The sequence below is a fragment of the Meleagris gallopavo genome, chromosome Z (assembly GCF_905368555.1).
Source record: "Meleagris gallopavo chromosome Z, MGAL_WU_HG_1.1, whole genome shotgun sequence".
NCBI lineage: Eukaryota > Metazoa > Chordata > Aves > Galliformes > Phasianidae > Meleagris > Meleagris gallopavo.
Window position 1 is genome coordinate 71,676,971 of NC_139435.1, and position 23,892 is coordinate 71,700,862.

The window sequence follows — 23,892 nt, forward strand, 5'->3', positions numbered from 1 at the left end:
TCCATTTGGGACACTTAGCGTGAGCTAAGGAGTGAAGGAAAAATTAGAAACAGTTACTTGTTAGAAACTGATATCTTTATTTGCATTGCTGATTGTTTTCTTTTCTACATCCTCCTTCTAAAGCAGAGGTCACATAACTGAGTCTGTGCCAGGACACTCAATTCAACGGGCCACCAGCAAAATTGTTTTGTGAATGTGGTTTCTAGCAGCTAAAGCATTCCTCATCAATCCATGGCATATGGAAAAGTAAAGTGCGGAGAGAAAAATTTCATTTTTCTTATACTGTACCTAACTTCCTCTGCTTTCAGTTCTGCACTTACACAGCTACATGCAGACATTCAAATGAGCAAACCAAGAAGTTACTTTAAATTTATTTCCTAACCGAGGAGTAGAGCTGTAACATCTGCAGTTTTCTTACTTTATTATTGCAAAATAGAATGAAATATTTGCTGTCTGTGTGGCAAGAGTGCAACAAAAACAATCTCCAGCTCTTATGCAATTTTGTTAATTTGGGCTTTAATGTCATTCTACACTGGAAAGCATTTTGATTAACAATGCAGTTTTAACAGTACTACTTATAGAGTACCATAACTGATAGGACAAGGTACAAAAACCTATTTGTTGCAGCTTTAACTAGACATCACACAGATATATCAAGTTAATTCAGACAAGGATTAGGTTTTGCTTGCTGTTGTAATGATTGCTTTCAACACACAACACAACTCTAACATCCCAGTTCCCTATTTTATTTGGATAGTGCTGAGGAGCCGGCACAGCTGCCCAGAGAAGCTGTGGATGCCCCATACCTGAAGATGCTCAAGGCCCTGAACAGGTTACTGCCTGGCAACCCTGTCTATGGCAGGGCGGTAGAACTAGATAAGTCATTAAGGTCCCTCCCAATCCAAGCTATTCTATGATTCTATAGCACAGAATTTTTAAATAAAATGTCTCTGTATGCATATATCACATGCCAAGCTACTGTTTTTATCTTAGGAAAACTCAGTTCACTGAAACCTGGAGAGACTAAATACACCAAAGCATTAGGAGGCTGAGTCCATAAGCCAGATCTAAAAAGGGTGGGTAGTTCAGGTTCTGATCTGATGCTCACTGCATTATTTTTTACTCTTAAACCTGTGTTCCCCTTGGCACAAGACTTGAACCACTTCATGCGATAGCGTAGGTACCCCTGGTTGAGGTCTCAGAATACTCCCATCTACTGGGAAGGCCCACAGATAATACGCTGGCGTATGTTTCTACCATGTGGTTAACAAATTATGGAAAGTCCAGCCCTGAGCACTGCCAAACAACTCCTCATCATTGTCCACATTATGCTTGGTATCCGATATTTTGCTCTGTTCTTGCCCTTCACTCCTCTGCTCTTTGCTTATTTCTATGCCCTCTTCTTCAGCATCCATTCTCCACCCTGTTCTTGGTTTCTTGAGGCCTGAGGGACAGCAGACCTAGAGTCATATGAACCTGATCCTCACTGCTGGTGCATCTTCCAGTTAAAGCAAGCGAAGCCCACGGCTTCACCTCAGAGTAAGCAGTATGTCTACAGACCTGCTTCAGTCTGGTCAGCATGCTGGCAGAATAAGCAGCACCGTGCAGTGACAAGGAGACTGAACACGCACCCATCAAGCTGGGGCAGGAAGAAAGGCAGTGTTGGGAAGCAGCATGTAACACAGATCCTGGTTTATATGTAGATGTAGTAAAACTTGTCTTATGGAAGCTCCTTACCTCAGCTGTTCTGCTCCAGAGAGGAAAAGGGATAGAGGAGAGGTAAGAAGGTATACAAAGGTCCCAGGCTGTCCAGAGAGGTTGTGGATGCCCTGTCACTGGAGGTGTTCAAGGCCTGGTTGGATGGGGCCATGGGCAGCCTGGTCTGGTATTAAATGTAGAGGTTGGTAGCCTTGCCTGTGGCGGGAATGAGGGGGTGTTGGAGCTAGATCATCCTTGTGGTCCCATCCAACTCAAGCCATTCTATGATTCTATGATAAAGTTCAATCTTCTGGACTAATATCATAAGACCTTTGTAATGAAACTTGAGTCCCACCAGACTCCTCTGCAGTTTACAACATCCGTATTTGCCATACACATAGTTGCATCACTGAATTTTCAGTGAAAGCCTTACAGGATAGCAGAGTACTAACCACCCCACGAATGCCAAAGAGAGCTCTGCAGTGCACAGAAGTGTCACTGATTCCTTAGATTACTGCAGAGTCAATAAACTAGGCAGAGGCTGGCAGCATCACCACAACCTGTAAGAAGACGTACTTGCATCTGATCTGCTTTCAGCAAGACAGAAGAGGCACTGCAAGATACTAATGCATCAAAACACAGTGCTGGAACAATTTTAATTAAAAGGGAATGTTTTAATTAAAACCAGAAAATCTAATATTGCATGGCCAGTAGTGAAAAAGAGCTTGAGAACAAAGTGGTTGAATTAGTGTTAAACACAGTATGATTTCAACAGTACTACTGAAGTTTTATGGCTAATATGGCACTTTCTTCTTTTCAAAAAGGTGATGACACTGTTGGAATGAAAAATTGGATATTATCTTACAAAAGGAAGGTTTTTGTTCACATAAAAGCAGCGTACATATGGGAAAACACATGTCTAGGTTTGCAAGGGCTGTGTTCCAGTTCCAAGCCAATGATCAAAGTGTTCTGCAAATACGTAACAATCAAACTATGCCTTTTTTTTTTATGCCAAATCATGCAAACAGTGACAGCACCACTCATGTATCAAATACAATCTGATCTAGATAAAATTTAAAATCAAACAAGACTGAAAAACTAAAAGGCTATGAGAATAATACTTGAGTTCAAATTTAATTAAAAGAGATTTAAAGCGGGATTTAAATGGATATTAAACCTAACCAGAGCTTGTTCTTTGAAAATTCAGTTTAGCTACAGTTTACATTCTCAAGCCAGATGTACTTAATTATGTGGGATTCGTACAAAGAACCATACTGATTTATGCATGTTCCAAATAGATTTTAGATCAGTTTATTATTTGCCTAAAGCTTAGACTGAAGCCACATTAGGAATCTGGAAGAGTACTTAAGAATGAGATTTCTTTGGGGAAATTATTAAGTAAGACTGTTGAACAAGTGCTGGAGAACCAGTTCCCAATACCCAAGGAAATCTGAAAAACCTCACTGTTCACAGCAGCCTTAGAAGAAACATTTTCAGCACTTGCTTATCTTGGGTACCGTGATACTTTCAAAACTAAATCACAGTTCAGAGATCAGCAACACAAGCTCCCCGTGTTCAAGCAGCTCTCTAATAAAGCAGCAGCATTCACCTTTCTTCCTGCCTCATTACTATAGTGCAGGCAAGCAGTGTCTGCATGAGGAAGGCAGCAGTTATCATTAACCTTTCATATTTATTTACTGGCTAGAAGAATTTCACCTAAGCCAATTTCTGATTTATTTCTTTATAAATACCTATCCATAAATGGAACTCAGTGAAGAAAGTTTGAGGGAACTGGGCTTGTTTAGCTTGGAGAAGGCTGCTGGGAGGCCACACTGTGGCCTTCCAGTACTTGAACAGTACTTATAAACTGGATGATCACTGTGGTCCTTTTCAACCCAGGCCATTCTATTGGCAACTAAATGTCATTATTCCTCTTTCAGAACGTCTGAACAATTTTCTAATGTAATAATGACTGAAAATATGTATGTTGCTAATTTTTCCCAATATTAAACAAGCTTAAGCTAGAGAGCAATTCATGCAAATTTCAGTTGTAACCTGTGTTTAATATGTTAGCATTACACTAAAAAATCAGTACTGGATCATAACTGACTGCCATAAGTTCCATTTTAAATAAAAAGGTCAGGAGCTCTTGCAGGAGTCCAATTTAATTTGTTTTGTAAAAGCACATCAAACCCTTGAAGAATTTTATCTTCTTTAGAGACAGCTCTTCAAATGTTTTGGCAGTAAAAACAACCAAGTATGCACTCTGGGGCCTGGCCAAACCAAACACTACTTCACAAGATTATCCCAAGACCTTAACAAACTATTTCAAGTATTATGTAATACAAATCAGACTTCTTGGACATTTTGCTCAATGTCTTGTTTGCTGAGAGCTGAGTTACGGCCCAACCTTAAGATGACTAACTCCCTCAAGTGGCTTCTCTTCTGGGGCTGTCCTACTGCAAGTTCCCAAATTTGAAGCTTACTGTGTACAACCGTTGGTAATTTTGGCTATTTTGGAAAACAAACAGAGCAGGAAAAGGAGAAAAATGGGCAAAAGCTCCATCAGCCAACAAACAATGTCCTCCTGTGAGCTCTGCCCCTGGCTTCTTTAGGTCATGGAGCTCGCGTTGCTAGTTTTGGCCAACACCACGAGGTGGCAACAGTGCCTCGAAAAGCACAGGTGTCAGGACTGCCTTTTGTTTCAATATTCAGAACAGAGCAGGACCAGATACAATGTGCAGATACCAGTTTCGTGTGTGACACCAAATCAGCATCTGATGTTGTAACTTGCACAGGAGGGTTTAAATGCACTTTATCTATCACTCTGAAATGGAAAATGCTGAGAACTGAGTGCACCAACAGCTGCACCTACAGCAATCTGCGTCAGCAGAGGTAACCAACTGTCATGGATGGTCACCTCAGCTGAAACACAACACCCAGCATCTCACTGCACCAGTGTTCACTCTTTGTAAACATTCAGCCAGACCTGTGTCAATAGGTGCTATTTTTTTCTGCATAGAGGAATTCAATGCCACATTTGCACTTCCATGCCAGGCATCATTCTGTCAGACTGCCCCTCTGCTGCCATCTGTCTCATAGCAACAAAATGGAATGGAATATTGGTAGGAAGTTTCAGCCTCTACTGCCATAGCACAAACATCTGCCTCTGATGTCATGGATGAAGATAATAAAGTAGGAAGCATTACTTCTGGAGCAGCCCTCACAAAATACACAATATCATTACTTAATAAGTATGTAACTCTGTCAATGGCAGTGGTTGCAATTCTTAATGAGGTGAGGGGATGGAAAGATTGAGCACAGCCCAGTCAAAAATGATCTGGGGGTACTGGTGGATGGCAGCTGGACACGATCCAGCAACATGCCATTACAGCCTAGAAAAATAACCGTACCCAGGGCTGCATCAAAAGCAGTGTGGCCAGCAGGGCAAGGGAGGTGATCCAGCCCCTCTGCTTTGTGCTGGTGAGAGCTCACCTGGAGCACTGCGTCCAGATGTGGAGCCCTCGGTACAAGAGAGATACAGATCTCTCTCTCCTCTGTGGAGGAGGGCCATAAAAATGATCCAAGGAATGGAATGTCCTATGAGGTCAGGCTGAGTGCTGGAAGTGTGCAACATGGAGATGAGAAGGCTGCGGGAGACCTGAGAGCAGAGTGTCAGTACCTAAAAGGGAATGTAAGAAACAAGGGGACAGACTTCAGCAGAGTCTGTGGTGACAGGACAAAGGGAAAAGGTTTCAAACTTAAATCTAACCTAAATTTCCCGTCTTTAAGGAAAAAGCTTTGTACAGTGAGTGTGTTTCACTGCAGGGGAGTTGGCCTAAATAACCTCTTAAAGATCCTTCCGACTCTAAGTATTTTTATGGTTCTATGATTCTATTTTCAAATTCCTTCATGAAATCAGAAAACACGGCTACACTCTCCTTGCTATTCAGAGCCCTGTGTTTAGCTGACGTACCAAAATGTGCCATCACTTGAGTCAGCACTGCACAGCACTGCTCTCTCCATGCCCTGCTTTCTGTTGATGCAGTGTTAACAGTGCACTTCTGGTTTGGCTGTTGCTGAGTGATGTGTGTATCTGTGGGCCACAGGTTGAACGTGCCTGCGTTATTCCCAACTCCCATACAGTTGTGTTTGAAAGCTCCCTCCTAACTTCCAGCAGAGACACACAGCCAAGAAATACCATGCAGAATTCAGACCAGGTCACCCATCGCAAGCAAGGGATGCAATGGATGAAGACTGCACATACAAATGCCTCTAGGGCTGCAAAAACATTCTGAATACTCCTTTTCCTGTGTATCCCGTCTAAGGAAAGACAAAGTCTCAGTCATTTCGGGTGAGTGTCCTTGGAAAATGAAGAACAACTGAAATGACAGAGAAAATAAGATATACCTCGCATTGGGTAATACTAGTCCTTTCTCTGTATGGTCTGAAACATTTGTCTGGGGGGGCAACCCCATTATCTCTTTTTCTCAGTCACTTTTTTATGTTTGTTTGTTTAGATTTGTTTTATTTCTGTGGTTTTTGCCAATTAAAAACTAAACTGACACTTTAAAAAAGCTAACTTTTAGTAATACAGATGCAGTATAGGTTAAATTAGGATATTCTAGCTTAATCCATGAGTAGAAACACCTGCCTATCATGACTTCAGGAATCTAAGAAAATAAAAACAAAAGTAAAAATTAAATACATATTTTCTCCTTCATTTTTGCCTTAAAACTTTACATCCTACATGAATGTACAAATGGTTTCACATTTCCCATGAAAAAGATGAATTTGCACCACTCAAAACATTTCAGCCACATTAAACAGTGCTGTCCAAGTTCGTATCATTTCCCCCCACATCCCAATCTGTAATTTCAACAAATGTAGAATTACCAATTTTTCATCCAAGTGAAACTGAAGAAATATATCTTCATCACTTATCAAATACGAGACATGGCATATTTGCCTTCCCACAACTGTGACACTAAAAGAACACACATTAACTGAAAGCAGTTAAACAACATCTTTTCATCAAGGAGCTCGTATGTTCACTTTGCTATGCAGCTGTCCCATTCAGATTGGAATTTAAACCCAAGGAAGCTTACTTGATCTCAGCGCAGTTGATTGCAGAGGCGCAGAAAAGCAGAGGTGAAATGTAGCACCCTGAGACCAGGCTACAAATATATTTGACTCAAAGATAATACAATGCCTTTCCAAAACAGATAATTCCAACACCTCCACAACAAAACATACTCCTAGGATCAGGAAGAAGCTGGTAGAATCTTACCTGAACATGTCTGGGCAGCATAAGACTAAAGTCATTCAGTTTACATGTTCTTTGAGAATGTGGCTTTGCAGCCCTCTGTGGTTTTTACTCTCCAGTTTATATTGCAAATGACCTTCAAACTTGTGACTGACCCAAAACACCTCTTCAACAGCCACTGCACAGTCTACTTCCTTTTCGAAATTCCTACAGAAATTAATACAGCAATGTCCACACATAGCGTTCTGGAAGTCTGATACTATTTGTGTATTGGTTTATCAAACAAAATAAATCAAGGTTCTGAGGAAGAGAAAATTTCACTGCAAGACCACAGGCATGCAAAAATAGCCTAGTCTACCTTATCCATAGTTACAGGGTAGTAGCCCTACTGACTAAAAGAAGATACAGGCAGTCCTCTTTGATGACAAAGGGATTTTTGACATTAATTTCAATGAAGAAATATGAATGCTCAATAGTGAACACATAAGGAAACAGTGAGAAGAAACAGGAACCTACTGCATTAAAATAGGCAAGGTCTAATGCCAAAAACCTTTTTTAATGTGATACCACTGTACCACTGAGGAAAACGTTGTTTAAAAAATACTGTTGATCAAAATGAGTGTTCTGTGATAGTGTGACAAACAATACTGCTTTGCTTATGGTACAAAGGGGATGGGTTCTCTTATTTCTATGGCTTTTAAGAGGGATGCAAACGCATAAGTGATGAGGATGGCACATGTCAATATCCCTCTGCACGACCAGACCACAACAGTTCTGTGGAACCTTCTTTGATGACACACCTATACATAAAAAAAAACAAAAAAAACAAAAAAAACAACACTTGTGGGGCACCAATTATCCATTTGCCTTACCAGTTTCTTTGACATATGGTATCTACAAATATTTACCTTTCAAAAAGTGCTACAAACCACCTCTTTCTTGTGTTAAGAACACAGCTTAATAATTTTTTGCAGAGCTGCAGAGATACACAGCTCAATGGGCACACAAAACACAGCTTAAAGTTAATGACGTTTATGCAAAACTCTGAAACTATATAAAATGATGGATTTGATGACCAGAGGTTTTTGCTCATTACCTGACCTCCAACTCAGTGCAATTTGATGCTTTTCACCAAATGTTCCTAAATGAAATCAGAACTGAACTAAGTTTGAGATACTCAGCCCTGACTATGGACTGAAACAAGAATTTGTTAACAGCTTGAAGCTGCTCTTACCCTCAGCATAAAAAAAACACAATTGATACTTAGTCTGAATTAACATGCTAGCACATCCACACGTTGCATACTGGTGCTTCAGAGGCAAAAGCCACAGGTCGCTCATCTGGAGTGGAAGAGGCACAGGTCTCCATTTGAAGTAGGATGGCTCACTCCAGAGAGCAACTGGGATCTCCTAAACATCAGCTTCTCCTGCTGATGCTCAGGCAAACCCTTACAACCAGCTGGTGGCTGTGCATCCTACAGAAGTTGTCCAGCCCTCCTCCTGATGTCTGAACACAGCTGCATGCTGAGGTCTCCTGGTGAGACAGAAAGCAGTGCTCTCCTCTCCTCTCCCAACATTCCATGGCAAACCCCTCACAAGGAGTGAAACCAGACTCACCCAAAACGTGTCCCACATGGTAATAACACTGTAATAATTTATAGTTTCTCTGGAAACTATAAATACGAGCTCTAAAATTGCCTGTACAGGGAAGTTAATGCTTCACTGGTGTGTTATACTAAAACTCAAACAAGACATAAATGTTATTTTGACTAAACAAGATAAATGTGGCCGTATCTTCTGTATCTGAGGAGAACTGCCCTTGCCCAACAAATAAATAGTATCTATTTCTGCACTGAACTGGAGCCTGTCTGTTGATCAAAGCGTCTGATAAGCCTCCAAGAAGAGAGGGTTAATAAAAATATAAAAAATAACAAAAAATATCAACAGTCAGCAGCATCTGTGAAGGCATCTGTGAAAGGCTCTTGTTAATTGCATTTGTTAGTATTTGATAGTCCCCCAAAAATTAAACACACATTTCTATTTTCACACGCATTTCAGTCAGTGGGAACTGAATTTGAATATGAAAACTAATTTGAATATGAAGGTATTGTTTTGTTTTGCATGTTAACACTCATGGGATATATACTGCATCTACACGCCTGTGCTATCATTCTGATTTGTGTAAATCACAGCTTACTATAAACTAAGGCAGCAATATTACGCACCCGACTATATGGTACGCAGCTCAGAAATATTCCTAAAACATGCTCACTTCATTTACCAACCATCATGCTCTCCAAATCCAGCTGTGCAATATTCCTAGATCTGCACATCAGCAGGGACTTAGCTCTAAGACATTCTGTCTGCTTACATTACGCCTGAGCACGACTTGAGCTGCTGGCAGAGGGGATTTGCTCCTTTCTCCTCCTTCCAGGAGCACGCTGTCACATTCTTCATTTCTTCATAATCTTTGAGTCTCAAAACCAGATGGCCAAATTGAGGAGGAAAGATAGGAGACAACTAATGTGAGCGCAGATAACGCATCTAAAATAACCTCCAGGGACTAAAAAACATTCTAAAAAGCTCCCTCAAGAGCATGCTTATTCATACTTACCCTCCTTTTTCTCAGAACAGCAGGGCACTGTGGCTACAGAAAGGAAAAGGCCCTGGGCAACGGAATATCTCCATTTGCCTCCAGGAGACACCGAGGATAAAAAGTGAGGCCTGACAGGAAGATATGGAGTATCCTTTGCATAAAGTTATACTGAATTTGAAACTTATAATGCATCCCGTGGGGCTGAGAAACCCAAGTGTTTACGAGGAAGAAACAGTCCAGGAATCAAAAAGGAAAGTATTCAGGAATGGAAGATGTCACAGCACTCCAAGAATTCCTCCCTGGGTATTTCTGAAGAGACAGAAATGCTTGAAAGAAAGGCACACCCCTTAATGGGGGACTGAGAAGGCATCCAGTTGTGATTCCCAGATTGAACAGGCTTGGGGAAAAAAATAAAAAAAAATAAAAAAAAATAAAAGGCATCACTTCTTAAACTAAAAATAAAGGCAAGCGTTAAGAATTTCTTATTCCAAAATGAGATGTCTTAAACCTTTCTTCTGGATCTCTCATTACTAGCCCAGATCCTGTAACAAAATTCAGTTATCTTCTAACTCCCCAAAGGTCAATGACTTTGTTGCACAGGATAAATATCTCCTGCCTTTGTTCATGTGATGCAGTTTTTACTGTCAACAGCGAAACAAAATGGTTGTTGACTCAGTGGAAAAATGCTGGAGACCTTTGTCCTAAAGTTCTGGTGCAAAAAGGTACAGAAATGCCTGAATTAGCCAGGGGGGCTTTTGTGCTGGAGAGGCTGAGTTCCATGTCACCCGAATCTGGAGGACATCTCTCCAACACAATGCACGGCCTCTCATTTTCAGAATTTAAAATTTTCGTGCAACCACAGAATCACAGAAGCACTGCACCAATTTGCTGGCACACACTCAAAGATGCTGCGGTGAGGTATCTTTGCCTTCAGCAAAGAAGAGAATCTCATCAGCAACAGCACTGCTTCCTTTTCTGAATATCTGGATGGGTGTGAGTAGTTATAAACAAGCAGAATTTGCAGCTGAAGAGAAGGATGAACTGTTTCTTCCACAGATTGCAGAATGCAGACATCTAGAAGTTCTCTAGGACCTTCCTTCCATGACCTCTGCATCTACTGTAAGAACAATGCAGTCATAAAATCATAGAATGGCCTGGGTTGAAAAGGACCACAATGGTCACCTAGTTCCAACCTTTAAAAGCATTAAAGCTATTGAATAGACAATACCACATTGTGGACGATTGAGGCAGGATTGTTGAATTGCTTGACATAGAAAGGTTTTGCCAAGGGATCTTGGCTGTACAGGCTGAATTGATGGGCCAAGTCCAATTGCATAACATGCAGCACAGCTAATGCTGAGACCTGGGTCACAGCAACCGTATGCAGTGGTGCAGGATTGGGATTGGGGAAGAGTGGCTGGAAAGCTGCCCAGCAGAACAGGACCTGGAGGTGCTAGCAAACATGAGCCAGGAGTGTGCCCAGGTGGCCAAGGAAGCCAAGAGCATCCTCTCCTTCTATCAGAAATAGGCCAACAAGAATAAGGAAGTGATTGTTCATCTGCACGCAGAACTTGCTTGGTTTTGAGCCCCTCACTATACAAAGGATACTGAATTGATCAAGCGAGTGTAGAGAAGAGCAGTAGAGCTGGTGAAAAGAAGAGAAAACAAGAGTTACCTCATCGCTCCTATGTCTAGCTGAAAGGAGGTTGCAGTAAAGAGAGAGTTAGTCCCTTTTTTCAGGTGACAAGCACTAGGGCACAAAGGGGGATGTTATACTGGATATTAGAAAGAGTTTATTCACACAGAGAATGGTCCAACACTGGAATGGATTGCCCACTGAAGTAGAGCCATTCCCATCCCTGGAGGTATTTAAGAGAGGACCCTCTCGATCATGTTGCTAAGGCCTCACACAGCCTGGATGGGGCATCCACTTCTCTGAACAAAATGCTCCACTTTTGAACCACCCCCCCCCATGAAAAATTTCCCCTACATCTGATCTAAATTTCCCCTCTTTTAGTTAAAAACCATTCTCCCATATCCTATCACCATCTACTCATCTCTCCGTAGCAATAGGGTGCAAAGACCCAGAGTGTCTACAAGTTTCCTCAGTTTTGCCACCATGTATTTCAGAATATGTAGGAAAGGTCCTGGTCCTCCGACACCATGGGCATGTCTTCCTTCCTTCCAGATTTCCCCTCTGGCCCCAAGGGCCTAGGACTTTTTGAAGGCCCATCCTACTGGTAAAGGCAGAAGCAAAGAAGGCACTGATCACCTCAGCTTTCTGTTTGTCAGCAGTTCTCTTGCCCATTCAGCAGCAGATTGATGTTTGCTCTAGCTCTACATTAGAAAACAGGCACACTGCAACAGCACTGGAAACATCCCAGCTAATGTGCTATTTCAGACTGGAATGTTTGGCGAAGTGATATAAAAAAAATTTAGAGTTGCTAGAAAGCACATGCATGAGGGGCTTCTGTCACTGTAAACATAAATTATTCTTAAAACCCAGGTTTGCTAACAGTTATATTTCATATATAAGATTCATATAAACTTCATATATAAGATTTCCTCACTTTAGGTAATCATTTGCAATTGTGAAGCAGCTCTGATCAAAGACCTGAGTGTCCTGGAACTCTGCATTCAACAAGGACCAATTTCTGTGTGTCCTTTCTGGTTGGCAGCCAAGTAAACCATTGTCTTTCCTATAGAACTGGCTCCATGCTCCAGTTAGTTCTGCAACAAAGGACTCCAAAACATACATCTCTGTAGGCAGAGTTGTGCTGGCCTAATACAACCTGTTCACAGTATGAACCTGCTCACTAAACAATATAACCCGTTCACTAAATAAATAAATCCATGAAAAACTTGTGGAAGCAACCAGTGCTCTAGAGAATGCATCTTGTAGGGCATGCTAATCTGGGCTTTTGAGATAAGCCAGGCACACATCCTATCATTTTCAAGGATGGCTTGTTTGCTTACAACTGATCCAACCTATGTAAATGGGTCTAAGCCCCTCTCAACACTATGCAGGCTAAACAGCTATTTTCTGGAGGATTTACGTCGTCAATTGGATGCCCAGTCCCAAAGTTTCAAATCTAACTCAGTAATTTGTTTTTTCACTTGCATTTTTCTATTTTCTTTGAATTTTGAGATCATAACCTAGGAAAAGATTGAGGACTCCACACTACTGGAAGGAAGATATAAATTTTTCTTACACCTTTATATCACAGCTATTATACCACTGAGTACATCACATCAAATTATGTATATTTCATCCTCAATTCATAATGCCACATTGAAAAATAAGCTCTCATTTGAGTAAGTTACAGATTTCTCTTTTTTTTTTGGTCCTTTTTCCTTATGACAGTAACAGGTTTCAGTTGCTGCTGCACTCAATAACACAGTGCAGCATACAATAGGAAGGTGAACAGTTCATGTTCCTAGCAGAAGGCTGTTAGGAAAGGCTAACCATAGATTCATCAGTAAATTTAGAGATATGGAAAGTGCTGAATATTTAACAGAGCAGTTTGAACCAGTGGAAGAGAGTAAGAAAAACAGCCCACCTTGCTTCTTCACATCTCCAAAACTCAAGAACCACCAACAACTGAGCAAGAAAACATTAAGTACAGTTGATAAGAGAATTCAGGCATTTCAGTCACAGCAGCTTATTCTAATTTAATGAGGCTTCAGATGGGATGTTTGAGTTCATGAGGAATGACATAAGCTCTCAGAAATACCACTTCGGGCATTAAAATTTAGTCCTCGATTTGGGAGTTAAAATGTTTGCCTAATATAGTGCTGCTTTTAGCACGAGCAGAATATCTGCATTTTCAGAACAAAGTTGTGAAACAAAGTTAGTTCAGATTTAACCTTTTCGTCGCCTTACAGGTGACTCAGCAGAAGTGCACTGTGCCTGGCTGGGACGGAGTGAACCTTCAGGGAAAGCTCCAGTGGTTCTGGATTTGTGATACCAAAGGCACATTTTGGCTGTGGCTGAGCAGGGCCTGCAGAGCTGCAGGGTATTCCTTGTCCCATAGGCAAGGGACAGCTGCCCAAAGGGACATTACAGATCACCTAACTCTGTGCTCCGCAGTGAAAAGGGGGTGGCAGGGAAGTTTTTCCAAAGCATCAGTCTGGAAGAGCACCAGTCTTTTTTTTTTTTTTTTTTTTCCCTCTCCTTCACTTATTAAACTTTTGTTGTCTCAACACATAAGGCTTATTTCTTTTCAGCATCTGCTGTCTCCCTAGGGCATACATCTTCATTTTTATTTTTGACTGAGTTTGGGGTGGGGGAAGATCAGGTCGTTATGAAAATGTAGGTTTATGGAATGAAGGGAGAAATCCTTCAGCACATGTGCTGCTAGATAACTGTTCTCAAGAACTGAGGAAAACAAATCCACGGCAAAACCTTCATGAAAACCAGATTACTTAAACAACCACAACAACTCTTTGATTTTATATGAATAGCGATACATAAGGAAACTGAGAGCATGAATCTTTGGAGTACAATGAAAAATAGCATATGTTAACCTCACTTCTTGTTCTGTATTTCACCAATTACATTAGTCACCTTCTAGTTTCTCTTTCACTCAACAGTACTGGTGATTAGAAAACTGAATTTTTAATCATGGATTACATGATTTAGACATACATTGCTTGCTACAGCTGTGTGTGCAGTTGCAATCCTACTTCATTTTAAACTATCCTCAGCTTGCATCTAAGCCTGCTCTAAACAGACATGTTACAAATCCAAAAACATAAACTGCAGCCATCTCTCCAAGTTGCAGAAAATCCTGGTCAATATAAGCAGGCCAATCCATGCCTGCCAAGCTTCCAGCCTCCACCTCTGATACACAACTGTTATTAGGAAAGTGAGTCAAAGCATCGTGGCTTCTGTGTATTGTCTTAACTTGTTCTAGCATCTTTGTCACAATTCTGTTTCAGGTGACCCTCTGTACTATGGCTCTTATAGGAAGGATGTAATAAGAAGTGCAGCAATTGACTCACAATTCAGTTTAACTCGTTTAAGAAAAAAATATCCTTTTAACTTTTGAATTTGTTAAAAAAAAAACAAAAAACTGCCAATCAAGGCTAAATAGGAACTGCTCACATTCCTTCAGTTGACATTTCAAATATTTAAAATATCCCAGGGCTTCCTTCACATGCACTGACTTGTCATTTGCATTGCAAAGCTATACAGAAACAATTAACTGCTAAAGAAGTGTATTTTAAAACCTCTGCGTGCACTCTGACTCATACGGATGTCATCCACACTTCTACTTACTGAGATGTTTGTACAAAGAGCTCATGCAAAACACAATTTGCACATATGGATTGCAGATGCTATTTTGGCCCTTCTTGTATACATACTGGTAGGTAGTCCTGCCTTTGCAGATGAAAATTTTAAGAGTTAATTAAAGATAAGAGCATTGGAAATAGCTGAAGATAGGCTAACATTAATGAAGAAACCCCAGTGCCCACCATCCTTTATTTAATGCACCTCTATGGTACATAGCCATTCCTGGGTTGAGTTCCCTGAATTCCAAGGCAGCTCTGTCACTTTGATATGGAAAGTTGCACTGACAAACGTCCAACACCACAGCAAACAGTGCACTTTACGACCACAAGCATTCCTCAAAGGCAGCCTTTTTTCCAGTACTTCAGTTTGCATTTGAGGAATAAAGCTGAATTGCATTCAAACAAAAACCATTACAACAGCACCAGCTTTAAAAACTGGCTTAAACAGAATCAAACAGCTCTCTTAAGATTTCAGAATCCAAACGCTATGCATCAGTTCCTAAAATAAATAAATAAATTTTATGCATGGATGTAGATGATACAGATACACAGCTGCATGAACTGCACATTAAGTTAGAAAAACTGGAAAACAGCAAAGGGAACTAACAGGAAAGACTAACCACCTCCTGATCAAGCTCCTCAGTCAGACAAGCAAGAATGGTTCTGCTGACACAAAGAAGGAAGCAATAGGAGCATGGGAGCAGGACTGAATGGCATTCCTGGTTGCCAAAGATGTGTGTGAAATTAGTGCTCACCAGCTAAATCCCTCAGCAAAGAGAGGATATCACTAACTGGGAACAAAAGGAAAAAGAGTCTGTTGCTGGATCATGACAAATCAACCTGTAATGTGCTATCACTCAAAGATAATAAAAACATCTGTGGGATGAACAGGCTCTCATGTGCATACAAAGGATGACACAGGTACCAGGTATGTGGGTAAAGAGCGAACCACAACTTGAGTTCTTCTACTAAAACCAACAAAAGGGATGAATGGTGCAGGTTTACAAAAGCCTTGTTTTTTAATTCTGTATCCCAGAGGTAAGCAAAGATCATAATCCTTTTAATGAATTACAGATCACATAGGTCAAAAAACTGTTTCAGTCATTTGTCTTCATGGAAACAGGTTGAAAAGAGCTTCCATGAGATTGAAACTTTATTACTTCACGTCACAGTATTTCCTCCAATTATTCTGCCTACAACCACAGCTATCAGTACACTGCCATATCTTCCTCCATCACATCTAATTCTTCACAGCCTGATTATACAGGCATCTCTGTACATGAAAAAAAACACACACTACCATCTTCCAACCTCTTGAAAGGGTAGATAATAGCAGGACAAGGGGAAATGGCTTTAAGTTGAGGGAGGGAAGATTGAGGTTGGATGTCAGGGGAAGTTCTTTACACAGAGAGTGGTGAGGTGCTGGAACAGCTGCCCAGAGAGGCTGTGGATGCCCCGTCCATCCCTGGAGGTGTTCAAGGCCAGGTTGGATGGGGCCCTGGGCAGCCTGGGCTGGTATTAAATGGGAAGGTTGGTGGCCCTGCATGTGGCAGGGGGGTTGGAGATTCATGATCCTTGAGGTCCCTTCCAACCCTGGCCATTCTGTGATTGTTTGAATTTGTGAAACCACCTTCCCTCTTCTTAGAAAACAGTTACCACCAATCTAGCGACATTAGCAGGAATGGACACAAGTATGTATCTGAGTATGGAAGCTTAAGTATGCAGGACTAAGACATGAGCAAAACATTCCTTTCTTATAAACGTTACAAAAATTATCACAGTGTGAGTCAATTATTAAAAGCAAAATTTCTAGCACATGTCAGTTTACCTCAAATTAACAGCATAAGCATTAGCAAAAATTATTTGGCATGCATTCCAAGCTGCCTGGTAATAAAACATTAAAATCAACTGTATGTGAACAAAGTGGACAGAATTCACTGATCAGAATATAAACATACACTTAAAAAAAAAAATTGCACAGCGAAACAAAACTGCCCATCATTAGTTTGATTCTTCCTCATATTCACTTGTGAGTATGAAAGCCACTCATTGCATTAAATGCCCTTAAACTTCCCTTCCTATTAAAAAAAAAAAAAAAATCATTATTTAGTAAAGTCACAGAGACCTTTCTACTTTTGCAATGTTTAAATTATTTTAACAAAGTTCAAATTACTTAAGTTGAAGTTCTTCCTTCAGGAAAAAAGCCTGGGAAGTCACCTTTTTTATGGTTTCAATTCTAAAAACAATGGAAGAAAATGACTGCAGCACCAGAGCTGGTTTCAGTTCTTGCCAGGGAAAGCTCCTACCCAAAATTAAGAAATTGCTTCAGCCCACGCAAGATAACAGCTCAGATTCCTGGCTCCATGCTCTCCAGTAAGGAACACAACATTCACCCAGGGATGTGCTGCTTCTACAGCCCCTACAACACATACATTAAGTATTTTGCAAGAGCAAATACTGGCACTTCCTGGAATGTGTTGTAACTAATTATCTTTACTGCCAACTTAAGTTAGCAAAGCTTGATGCATCTGAAACCAAACTGATGTTTATCTGAAGAACTCTATGTAAGATTTATTTATTAGCTGGCTAGTATGGTTATCCTGCATCAGATGTTGAAATTAACAGGAGGTATTTAGATGCTATTCTGAATTACTGACAGAACATCGTTCTAGGCTACGTAAGTAACTTGGAAGCAGGGTTACAGGTTTCCATAATTTGAGCTCTGAAAAACAAGTTCTCAACCTACACACATTGCCCAAGCAAGTCTGGCAGCACTGAAGGCTCTGAGCTCCGTGGCTGATAAGGGCAGAGGTATTCTCACCAGATGGGGTGCCCCCGCTGCAGCAGCACCTTCCTGCTCAGCCCAAGCTCAAAAAGCCATGCAGACTGGCAAGTTTCAAAGCAGAGTAGCTCGCTATTTTCAGTGAAGAGCCTTCTCCTTTTCGTGAGAACCAGCCATTGCCTTGTAAAATGCGAGCTGCAAAGATTAAGGGAAAAGAACTGCAAACATGTTCACATTCATGCAAGGTAATCTAAGGCAGCAGAGCATGGGAACTTGGAAAATGTAAGATAACTGCTTTGCATGTCCTCCATCATGGTAAAGAAGCTATGAACACAACTTAAACAGAAAGCTCCAGCTGTTTTAATCTGCAGAACAAGGGCGTCCAGCCATTTAGCTCACCTGGACCACATCAGGTGAAGAGGAATTGTCTGGGGCTGCGTATAGAATACATTTTGTAGTCAGCAATCGCTGTGTTTTACTTGCCAAGAGGCACAAGTGTATGTCACATGTAATACAGGATTCAGTTGGACTGAGCGTGTGCAGCAGGCATGAGTTAGCACTGCACTGCACCCCCCCACCCCTGCACTGCAATCCATTGCTGCAAACACAGCTGGCCCCTAAAGAAAACATCACTAAAACTAAAAATCACACAGCAATGTTGAAAGTTTATGATGATGTGTGGCTGCAGACAGCCTGTGGACCAAGGGCTGGACACACGTGCTTTGGAAAAAAAACACACCATCTATACAGTACCACTTGGCACTGTTCCTGAAAATAAGGGGCTTACAGTTAACAATCTGTGTTCACATACATCGGAAATATGCCAAACTGACGTTAACTTTGGTTTTGTAAATGATAAATAAGGATACTTAAAAACGCTGATTAACCTGAAGGGTATTTCTTATTCTTATTTCTTATCTTTTAAAGGATAAAATCGGGAGCACAGAGTCAAGAAAAAAGAATTACAATCGCAGATTGCTTCAATTATCTCAAAAGTAGGCATTTTTCCAAGAAAATTCAGGGACAAATTTACACTACAGGAAAAAACAAATGAAGACTAAAGTATGAAAATGCAGAGAAACTCACAAGGAATTGGCCCTCTGCTAACATCAGGAGACGTGAATCTTACGGTGAAATGAAAATTTTAAAGCAGTTTTCCCTTGATGAATCAAATCAATAAACAAGTAATAAGTTTACTTGTCTGAGAAATTGATCTGTCTGTAACACTATGGCTTCGTATGTATTACGTTTTAAACCACTCTCCAAGGTGACTGTGTGTTACATGAGAAAACAGTCTCAAACTGCACTCTCCATTAAAGACTGTTTCTGAAAGCTCCTCATCTAATGACTGCAAAGCACATCAGAAATCACGTACTTCTACCTAGCAATGCAGAAGGAAGCTTTCCAAGTAGAAACTTCTGAACTCTTTCATTCACACTGCTTAAAACAAGCTTAACATTTCAGAGAGTTGTTTTCTCTCACCAGCTTGGTTTAGATCTACTCAAGACAGTCTCCACTTTGACATCCATAAAGGCACTCACCCTGCAACACGCAACCAGCTCTACAGCCTCCAGCAGTCACACACCCCACACAGCCCTGTTGTCAATAGATTCACTGTGCTCAAACCTGAGACATTTTCCTTCTGTGATGATTCCTGGGTCCTCCTGGGCTGCTTTTCTCTTGCATTCTTTAGGGGTTTTGCGGATAGGAAGAGTATGGAAAAGAAAAGCTTTGTACAAGTCCTGTGCAGGAACAAGAGGAACTGCAAAACTCAGAGTTCAGAGTAAACATGTAATGTACACATACGGGCCCGAAACAAAACAAGACCTTTTTCTTCCTTTCCAGGGTGCAGCCACAGTATCTGCAGTTTCTCCTAACAAGAGCTGCTTCCACCTGCCACCAGACAGAAGGCATGCTCTGGCTCTCAGTCTGGGCATACTTGGGAAATGATTTTTGCACAGGCAGGTCTGAGTTCTTCATCTACAACAATGCTGTTGGGACACACTTAGCAACAGATTGACCAGCCAGGTATCTGAATGTCCTCATATTCATGCTGCAGAGCAATACGCTCATCAAGCAGACCTATTTCTGTGACCCAATCTTCACCTGCTTCCAAAGGACTGCCATGCCAAACGCCAGTGATGGGGACTGGGGACAGAACCAAGCCAAAGATGCTCTGCAGCCGTACATAGAGAACAGAAGTGATAATGTCACAGTTTGCTTTTAAACTTAAAATTCTAGCAGGCTCTAGCAGGGCTCTGTATATATATTTTTGGAGAAATACATTGTTCTCCTATTGCTTTCTTTTAATCAATGAATTCACAGTGAAATGAGTGTTACCCAGTCACATACATTTCCCCAGCACTGACTGTGAAGGTTCCTGACCACTGGACATACAGATTTCAGCAAGAGGCATTCACTCCACAGTCTGAAATTCCTAATTACAATACAGTAAGATATAATGAAGCTGTAAGCATGCTATTTTCATTAGTATCTTGCAGAGACATTAAACACCTTAACAAATTGCCTCTAAATTAGCCAGGCAAAATAGTGCTGCCTTTGAGGAAACTAAAGCCAAATTTATGTGAGCAGAGGAAACCAAGCAGTGGTCTCACCATTCTTCATGCCATCTGTGCAGCAGCCACTGAAAAAGTTCTTATGCCCCTCAGCTGTACAGCACGACCTCTGAAGATCTGTACTTCATGACCCACCTGAATGCAGGAGGTACAATCCTGTGTTATACTGCAGTGTCCCTCCTATGAAGGAAGGCTGAGGGAACTGGGCTGCTTCAGCCTGCCTCTAGGGAAGGCTCTGGACAGCTTCTGTGATTCCATGAGAGTACAACTCTGCTTTATGACAGCTCTATGGAAGTACTGTTTTATTATCACTTTACACTTTCAAAGCCTACTGTAATGATACCCAAAGTCAGTCACCGAGATATCACCTCGTGGGCTTGAGCAAAAAAAAAGGGTTGTTTTTGTGACACAGTTTCCTGTGTTCACCATAGCAGTGCACACTCTGGTTTTAGGTCTCATGTTCTGACAGATTTTATAGATATGTTGGGTCACACCTCCTCTGAGCTGGACTCAAACACCCAAAAAGACTTTCAAACCTTACGCTATGGTGACCCAAACCCAAAACCTGGCTTGATGCACAGAACTGCATAGTTCTCATCAAGCAGGATCCTCAGCAGAAGTCCCACTGAGCATGTGGGTGTGTGCAGCTTTTAACTTTTAAACAAGCAATTACAAACTTACGATGTTCAAATACCGTAGAACTTCTTAAAAAGAAAAAGGAGAAAAAAAATTGCACAAAGAGGCCCATTAGAAGCCTCAGTAAATTTAATCAAGTTTTAGAGATGCCAGATCAGATGGGCAGCTCCGTTCAAATTGCAGTTAATGGTCAGAATCATATTCCAACATCACCTAGAATGTTTTCTAAAGATGGTTTCACAAAGATCCCAGCTTGCCCATCATCTCTCCTAACCAGCCCAGTGAAGTTAAAGAATACCTCACAGAAATAAACAACAAAAGCACGCACAGCACTTTGGCACTTATCGCTGAGCTCACCTCCAGCACTCCTCATCTCTTCCCAGTCACCTTCCTGTCGTTTCGAGCAGCTCACAGCTATCCAGCTCCACACTGATGATGGCTCACACATCAAATACTGTCGGTAAAACTGCATGAAAGCATTTGGTGGCAATCAGCATGCTTTCTTTTCCCCTGATCAGCACAGTGCTCTGCAGATCAGCACAATGCAAATTCACAGCTTGTTTTACGGAAATTTCTCAGCAGTTTGAAGATCGGGATATGGGGGGAAATGGTTTCAAACAAGAAGAGAAGAGATTCAGATTAGATGTTAGGAGGAAATTCCTTACTCAGAGGGTCCTGGCACAGCTGCTCAGAGCTGTGGGTGCTCCATTCCTGGAGGTGCAGCAGGACAGGCTGGATGGGCCCTGGGCAGCCTGAACTGCTGGGGGTGCTGGAAATGAATAGGCTTTAGGTACTTTTCCAGTCCAAGCCATCGTGTGATTCCATGATTACCTGCATCTCAGCTGCTACCCAATGTTATGTGTCTCTTTTAATAAATCTTCAAAGTTCCAAGCAAAAAAGGATTCAAAGTTTTTTTTAACACAATCTAACGCATTAAAGTACTACAGAGAACATTTTAATGGACAACAAATTAAGTCAGTGTACCTAGAAGCAATGAAGTAAATTTACCTATGGTAGGAAATAAGAAGCTCATGGAAATAGAGATGTATCATATACACCATTATTAGACAAATCCACTCCATTATATGATGTCATCATACGGGATGCTAAAGGATTCTGTCATTTATCCACACCACTATTAATATTAAATGCTACTCAGTGATAGGAAAAAAAAAAAAACCAGAAGTCAAACAAAGGGAAGTACATCAATTTCCCTTCAGCGTGTTTACACAATCCTGAAACTCACCACGCTGCATAAGCATTTGGCCAGCACTCTCAGACGTACGGTTTGGTTTTTCTGTGGCCCTGTGTGTAGTCAGGATTTAGACACAATGATCCCTGCAGGCTGTGCCAACGCAGATGTTTTCTGATTCCATTTTCAGTTAGGTTGAAAAATCACAGCGCTAATTTGTTACACTCATCCTGAATCCACCTGAGAGTTCAGCAGGAGAGAACGCTTCAGAAGAACGGCACACGTCTTACGTAATTGCTTCTACTAACTTCTGAAAAGCATGAGGGAGGGGGAGAAAAACAGGAGAGAAATCTTTAACTTGTCATCCTGCCCATGCAGATCTGTCCTTCATCTCAGATGCACGGGAGTCAGTTTGTATCACAAGCTGACATATTAGATGACAGCTTTAGTCACACAAACAATGCAGTGTTTCAAGGCTAGCACAGGCAGAAAAAAAGCTGTTGAGCCATGTTATTGCATATCTCACCGTATTAGCAGCCATAATTACAGAGCCTGACTGCCTGTTCTAACTTTACTTGTGGCCATTCAGATAGCTGAGCAGACTCCTGACATAAGATCTGCTTTGTCTCTCACACTTCATCCTCTATTTATATTTTTCCCTCTCCTCTCTGTATGGTCTGCAAAAGGCTTCTACTTTCTATCTTCTAATCATATCTTAATACTTAATGTCTTCTAATAATTAAGCCACAGATGACACGAACATCATCACCACATCCTTCCAAAAAGGGAGAGCAATCAAGTGCTCGTAATACCATAACTAAGACCAAGCCTAGGCCAGTTTCAGCAAGTCAAGCAGCTGTTATTCACTGTGGATACAATCAGAAAAGCTGAATCACATTTTAGGACCCTGCTGCTGTTTACATCCGACAGGGAAAAGGCCTTCTGCTACATGAGGGGCCGTTTATTGCAGCCTAACACAGACTTTGAAAGTGAAATCCCACCAACGCTTATGAATCCAGACTCACCCTCCACTTCGGCAGCCAAGTCCCAGTACAAAGGCTGACATTTCCTGTGCCAATACTCCTATGAGAAAAGTCCCCCCCTTACCCAACAGTGACAGCAACGACTGAGTTATGGCTGGAGTAGAAGGTAGAATTTGTTTCTTGTAGAAGTGCACGAGAGCAGCCATGCACTGATATCTGGAGTGCTCAGCAACACCTCTGGCCAACAGAGATGTGACAGAGAACAGTTCTGGTCACCTGAAATACGCTTTGTTTTTTTTTTTTATTTTGGGATTTAATTTCCACTGGCACTTGTATTCAGCTTCCAAGTTCAAGAGACAAAGATTTCCACAATCCTGCCGTGCAGGTATGCTCTCTCAGGGCTGCTTCTCCACCTCTCAGCACCCTCGGGAACGCATTCCATCATTTTCCACGTATTTCCTGCACAGAGGAAAAGCATTGAGCAGACTTATTTGCTTTCCTTCAGCTCAGTGATTTAGTGCAGACAATACTGAATAAATCTGTGCCTCAGCAGCTTTTGCAGACCATGCAATACACGGGACAAACCTCCTCATTTCTATTAAAATATTTCATTAGCAAGGAGCTGAAGTATGAATATCAAATAAAGACACTAAAAGAAAGAAAGCACGAAAATCACGAACTATGGAACAGCAGCCACTCTTCTTTTGCTTCGTTCTCCCATTGTCTGAATTGATCTCTCAAGATCAGCCCATTTGAGCAGGCACAGCATTCAGACACTCCCACAGTGCTCAGCTATCAAAGCAGCAGCAAAAATAAAGTTACATCAAAGCCTTTCACTGAAGGGGAAAATAAATAAATAAATAAATAAA

The 23,892-nt window shown here is 41.3% G+C and overlaps 1 protein-coding gene across 4 annotated transcripts in view; it reads right to left on the reverse strand.

Moving 5' to 3' along the window:
• The window catches only part of TNFAIP8 (TNF alpha induced protein 8), a 46,584-nt gene that overhangs the window by 19,688 nt on the left and 3,004 nt on the right, over positions 1–23,892 (reverse strand). Inside the window, exon 1 of one of the 4 annotated variants that reach the window (XM_085213189.1) lies at positions 22,095–22,313. The exons of 2 other annotated variants lie outside the window; for them this stretch is intronic. In XM_085213189.1, the coding sequence (XP_085069315.1) occupies positions 22,095–22,110 (16 nt within the window). In that variant the 5' untranslated portion in view covers positions 22,111–22,313. Of the gene's footprint in view, positions 1–21,205; positions 21,469–22,094; positions 22,314–23,892 lie in introns of those variants that run through there. One more of the 4 variants, XM_085213187.1, reaches the window with a different exon arrangement.